Source organism: Pundamilia nyererei, unplaced genomic scaffold (genome assembly GCF_000239375.1).
Source record: "Pundamilia nyererei isolate P.nyererei 1_Seehausen unplaced genomic scaffold, PunNye1.0 scaffold00097, whole genome shotgun sequence".
NCBI classification, from domain to species: Eukaryota; Metazoa; Chordata; class Actinopteri; order Cichliformes; family Cichlidae; genus Pundamilia; species Pundamilia nyererei.
Genome location: NW_005187498.1, coordinates 1894771 through 1900639, shown reverse-complemented (window position 1 = coordinate 1900639; position 5869 = coordinate 1894771). Strand labels below are relative to the sequence as shown.

Below are 5869 nucleotides of genomic sequence, written 5' to 3'. Positions count from 1 at the left end.
TATATATATATATATATGCACTGGGGTCTCCTCTTTATTGTATGTTGTTGCTAACTAACAAAAATGGCTGTTGGACAGTTCCTCTGCATGGTATAAAGATGTGAGGAGGTGGTTTCAAATACATCTGCTGAAAGAGCCCTACATTGATCATTTTAACTCTGATGTGCCAGCAGGGCTTTGGCCAATCATGGCCCAGTGTAGAGTTTATATAATCTGAATGTTGGACCTGAGGCCCCAAAAACTGAGACATGTTATATGTTTGATTATTTTTTGTTTACTTTTGAAATAAAAATGCATATTCGGTTATTTTTAAAACTCAATAAAGGCTATTTCGAGATTTTTAAGCTTGTTTATCTGACTTTTTAAAATAATATTAGGCATAAGCTACTTTTTCTATGTGTTGCCACAGCTCTGTAAACAATCCAGATGAAGTGTCTTTTACAATTAAATATAATATTTTCTCAAAAGTGTTCTTCTAAAAAGGTGAACTCTACAATCCGGCGCTGACGGCTTCACGTCATCTAGTCCTTACCTATCACGGCTGGAGAGGGGGCGTGGCCTCGCTTTGCTAAGACGAACGCAGTTTAGCCAGCTAGCGAGTTAGCTTCGTGGAAATGGCCAGCTGGGGGAAAGTTACCGCTCTCCTGAGGGGTGTCTTGAGGAGCCCTCGATCTCTGAAAACCTTCGCACAGTACCGTACTGTCGGTCGCGGCATTGTGGCCTCTGTAATTGGCACCGGGGTTGTCTGTTATTACCGGTATCATGTAAACAACAGGACTCTGCCCTTCGCCGTTTATGCTAAGGAAGAAAAAGTAAGTAGACACTTCAGAAAGTTTCTGTCGTCAAAATTCACCGCAAACGAACAGTACCGCTCATATACCTGTCTGTGTTCCTTTAAAGTACGATGTTTCGTAATTACAAGTACAAGCGACACAATAATGTTAGTTGGATATCTACAAAAAGACCGTCCAAATTCATAGTGTCAATTAGTGCCCCCTAGCGGTGCTCACTGAAACTGTTTGTACTTATACACAGTGAATCTGTTCGTCTGACTTATTAGATATAATTTAATAAAATTAATTTTTAACTAACCACTCATTTGTCCATTTAATCATTAAACATATAAAGGGAGGTGCTGTCGAACATGTGTTCTGTAGCTTACATTGGTGTTTGTGCTCCTTGTGCTGTTGCAGGAAGATGCAGCTCCCCAGATGTCTGCAAGGAAAATCCGCTTCATCCAGTTTGCCTCAGTCGTCCATGAAGAGGAGCCCTACATGACCCCCAGAGACTTCCTATTCTCTGTGATGCTGGAGAAAGTTGATCGTAAGCAGCTCATACAACATGTCAAACAGCTCAAAGCCTTCCATAATCTACATCCCTGTTCTTTCTTAACTAAATATATATAGGATGTAATTTGCCAGGTCAAATGGTAGATTTAACTTTGCTAAATACTTTTTCATCCCCACTATGTGTCATGTATGTCAAAGAACAGTGCCCTTATTTTGTGAATCTTTCTAATGCGAATATAGTGAAACTTAAACTGCTCATGTTTAGTGTGTTTAACTAATAAAAAAATGCTGTGTGTGTGGGGATGGGTGAGTGTGGCCTATGGTGTACAGTGCTTTCATGTGTCAGTAAGACTGGACTAGTAGTAGTAGTATAGTAGTAGTATTTATTTATTGTCATTGTCAAGAACAATGAAATTGCGTTTGGGGCTTCCATACAACCCAAAAAAGAAGAAAATAATAAATACCCCTTAAAACCCAAGTGTACTAGACTAGACTAGACCATCTGTATGTATCCAAACCCAGACAGACCTCCCAAACATTTCAGATCAGTGGCCGTGCAGCAGTACGAGAAGACTGAGTGCAGTTCTGACTGGGAAGAGGAACCTCCATGTTCCCACAAAGCAAAACAGAGTAGTTTGTTGTGTGCATGGAACAACTTCACGTGCGCGGCTTGCCTCGTGCTTGTTATTGAATAATTTTGTGCTGTTCTGTTATCAACACATCTTCTCTGGTTTTTGCAGGAAAGCTGCAAAAGAAAATTTTAACCAAACAGGTACATTAACTTCCCAGCAGTGTGTAACCTGCACATGCAGACTTTTCTTTAGGCTAATGGTTCGTTTTATCCCGGCAGGATGTGAACGGTATGCTGGTGGCTGCCTCTAAAGCTCGTGCTGGTAATGATCTCTTCAGAAACTTGGGAGACAAAGGTAAGTTCTCAAAGGGGACTGCAATGCCATACCTTTTAATTGTCAGGTGGATCATCTGTTTAAATCCTCCCCCCAATTTCTCTATTCACTATAACACCAGAATGATCACCAGCTCCTTTTATCATTTTTTAAAGGTGTTGTTGAGCAGTAGTTCTCCAGGTTTTTCAGAAGTCTTTCAAAAGGTTTTCTTTGGACATTGGCTGCTTTTGTCAGTCATTTTCAGTCCAGGGCTCGTAGCTGATAATTTTTAGAGAAACGTTTTTACCCTCAGCTGTAAAAGAGTGATGGGGCATTGTCATGAGTGTGTGAATGCAGTAACTCAAGAACAAGGCGTAGGATTTCAAAATTGATGCATCTATTAAAAGCCTCAGGCGTTTTGGAGGATTTGTCACGTTTTGGGGCTGCATGTCAGCCGTGGTGTTCATTTCACTGACTGTTTTTCCTGATGACAACAGGACGATAACTAGATAAAAATGAATGCACAGTGATAAAATGTGTTGTATGTGATTAAAAACGAGATGTAAATGTTCTGGAGAGACGAGATCCAATCAGAAGTAATCTTGGGCATTAAGGTTACAATGTCTACAAACTCTGGTTTCATCTTATGTTCTGCATTTGCTTGCATGTTTGCAGTAAATGGCCTATTTCCCATTTTCCTTGCAAAATATAAAGAAAATGAGAGGTCCGCTTTAACCTGTCAGCAGACCATCAACAATCCACCTTTTCATGTTTAATGATAATCCTCTTTGTCAGTGTGTCCCCCTGTTTGTTATCACACAGTGTATTTTATCTCTCACAGGTTTGATATCCTACACAGAGTATCTGTTCCTGCTGTCCATCCTGACCAGTAAGTCTCTCCAATAGTCTAAGCTCTTGCAGGAGATATTGTGCTGACTGGTTCACTCCATTCTAGACTGTTTATTTCTGATACTCTTTGTCTACATGACATAACTACATAACTGCCCTACATTGTTATTGCAGAGCCGCGCACTGGATTTGATATAGCCTTCAAAATGCTCGACATTGATGGCAACGAGCATGTGGACAAAAAGGAGTTTTTGAAAGTAAGAGCTGTGATGTGTTAGGATGTGTTGACAATTAAAGCAGAAGTAGATTATAACAGATCATAATGAAGCAGTAAATTCATGGGCGGACTTATTATACAGGAATAGTTGTTCTAAATATCTGTGTGCACTTAATTTCAAACTGTCGCCACTTTTAACGCTTCCTCATGTGCTACAACTCCTGCAGTTGTAAGTATGAACCAAGGCACCACGTGAAGGTGAGGGAGAGCTGTAGCTGCTCGAGTCTTGTGTTTTATCTGTCGCTGCTTGAGTTTAGTGGATTTATTTAAAGTCACCTGACTTTTTTTTTTTTCTTTGACTTTTCAACCAGAGAAGATTTGTGTAGCGCTCAGGCTTAGAACGATGGGCTTTTGTTTTAGACTGCATGTTGGCACGTCCTTCACCTTGTTATAGTTTCATGTTATGACTTGGTGAACAAGCCAAAGGCATTTAGTGAAAAGTAGAAGTGCATGGATTCTCATCTGCTCTGGTTTCTATCATGTGATTACATGAAAGCCACATCTCTAACTTGATAAGTGAACTTTACCACAGCTTTATATTTGTTTGGACTTGTCTTGTGACTGTTGTAAAGAGAAACCCCTTTTCAAACATGCTGTTTTTTATTTGTTTGTTTTTTGTATTGTCTGTTTGATAATGTAGGATGTTGCTCACACTTGTACTGCCAATGTTTTTCTGTCCAACTAGTTATTTTGATTAACTGGTTAACTTAAATTTAATTTATTTCTTCTTTTTGTTGCTGAAGCTCAAGAAAATCATGGGAAAAACTAAACTGCGAGCCCCGATAGATACTACAGAGGTGAGTGTTCATTGGTTGATGGGCTAGTTGAAAACATACAGGCTGATAACACTGGCCGAGGACCAGAAAGAATCATCTGTTTTCAAAAGTTTGCAGAAAATTTTAAAATACATGGTTGATTTTACACTTTTACATGCAGAACTTATAATTTTCACAAGTGCTCAATGCGTTTCCCTCTGGATGCACGGCATATGTCCATTCAATATTCAAACACGTCAAATGTGTACAGCTATGTGATACTCACAAATCCTGTCTTTCCAACAGTACGTGCTTCCATTCTCACCAAAACACTTTGAAATCAGATGACTCTTCTTGACACACTTTGTATATTACTCTAGTTCTATCTCAAACATTAGCATGTTTTGTTTTGGGGGGTTTTCATCAGTATTATGGTGTCATTTCTGCCACTTCACTTTGAATGTTAACACACATGATGTTGTTGAACACTGTCTGCATGTTACCCAGAAAACCACAGAAGAAGGAGAAGGTGTGAACACAACACTACAGGCCTACTTCTTTGGAAGGAAAGGGGACAACAAGTTGCAGTATAAGGACTTCTGCCGGTAGGGATACCTCCTAATAATCACAGTCATGTACTACAGAGCACATGACATTTTCTTTTTCATAAGTAGCAGCTCTGTATACAAATTTTACCATGTAACATTTCTGTCTTTTTGAAATCTCAGACATTGTGAATATTTGAATCTCACCTGTAAGGGATGTAGACGCTCCCTAAATCCTTTGCATGTAGAAATACTGTTTGAACATGTCGTTAGGCAAAGGCGAGGAAACGATCAGTAAAGCTCATATTAGGCTTGAACTGCTTTCTTAAAAAAAAAAGGAGAGAGAGAGAAACTTAAGTTCTCCACATGTTTCAGGAGCACACATTCTTTCTGCCTAATTTAACTCATCCAGCCAAAGGAGTGTTGAGCTCATACCATAGCGAGATAGTCGTCATCTTTCCATCTATTCGCAGTTCATAAGAATTTTTGCTTCTCCAGTAGCTTTTGATCAGATTTTAGTGACACGTGCTAACAGTGATTACCTCATGGGTCTTCATTCAAACTGGGGTCAAGATCATATTTGTCATTTTCATAGTACAACTCTAATGCATACTACTTAAACTGACCAAATTCTAACTTCTGAACAATATTCAGTGGTTAACAGAAGATTCCTTATCCAGCTACCCATCTTCTTCCACTTATTAAGATTCTTCATGGTGATAAATCTTATGTGTTAACCTCCTAGGACCTGGTGTCCACATATGTGGACATCACATTTTGAGTTGTCTAAACCAGCGGTCCCCAACCTTTTTTGCACCACAAACCGGTTTAATGTCAGACAATATTTTCACGGACCGGCCTCTTTAAGGTGTCACGGATAAATACAACAAAATAAAATGATATGACTGAGACAAAAACGGTGGTATTTTGTAAATATAATAATAAACGTGAATTCACTGTGTAATTGTGTAACTCCATGAGCAGCGTCCTCCTGAAATGTGCCAATAACATCGAGAGTAACATCCTCATCTCTGCCCCTTAATGCTCTCTGGTCGCTATGGTGACGCGTAAATATTTCTTTCAAAATAAGACACACAACTCCAACACGGGAAAAGACCCAGGGAAACAGAGTTAACGATAAAAAACCATAAATTTCACGCCCGAGCCTCAACTCTCACGGCCCGGTACCAAGTCTGTCTGGACCTTTCTGGCATGTTGTCATGTTACTTCTGACTAACTCAGATACTTTTATATGGTTGTGAAATACAGC

The 5869-nt window shown here is 39.5% G+C and overlaps 1 protein-coding gene across 1 annotated transcript in view; it reads left to right on the top strand.

Annotated features, from left to right (window-relative positions):
* The first annotated feature begins 516 nt into the window (after positions 1-516).
* The window catches only part of micu2 (mitochondrial calcium uptake 2), a 10121-nt gene continuing 4768 nt past the window's right edge, over positions 517-5869 (top strand). The window contains exons 1-8 of the mRNA XM_013912671.1: positions 517-812; positions 1194-1323; positions 2030-2061; positions 2140-2215; positions 3015-3062; positions 3197-3279; positions 4043-4096; positions 4562-4659. Coding sequence (XP_013768125.1) covers positions 615-812; positions 1194-1323; positions 2030-2061; positions 2140-2215; positions 3015-3062; positions 3197-3279; positions 4043-4096; positions 4562-4659 — 719 coding nt within the window. The 5' untranslated portion in view covers positions 517-614. The remainder of the gene's footprint in view (positions 813-1193; positions 1324-2029; positions 2062-2139; positions 2216-3014; positions 3063-3196; positions 3280-4042; positions 4097-4561; positions 4660-5869) is intronic.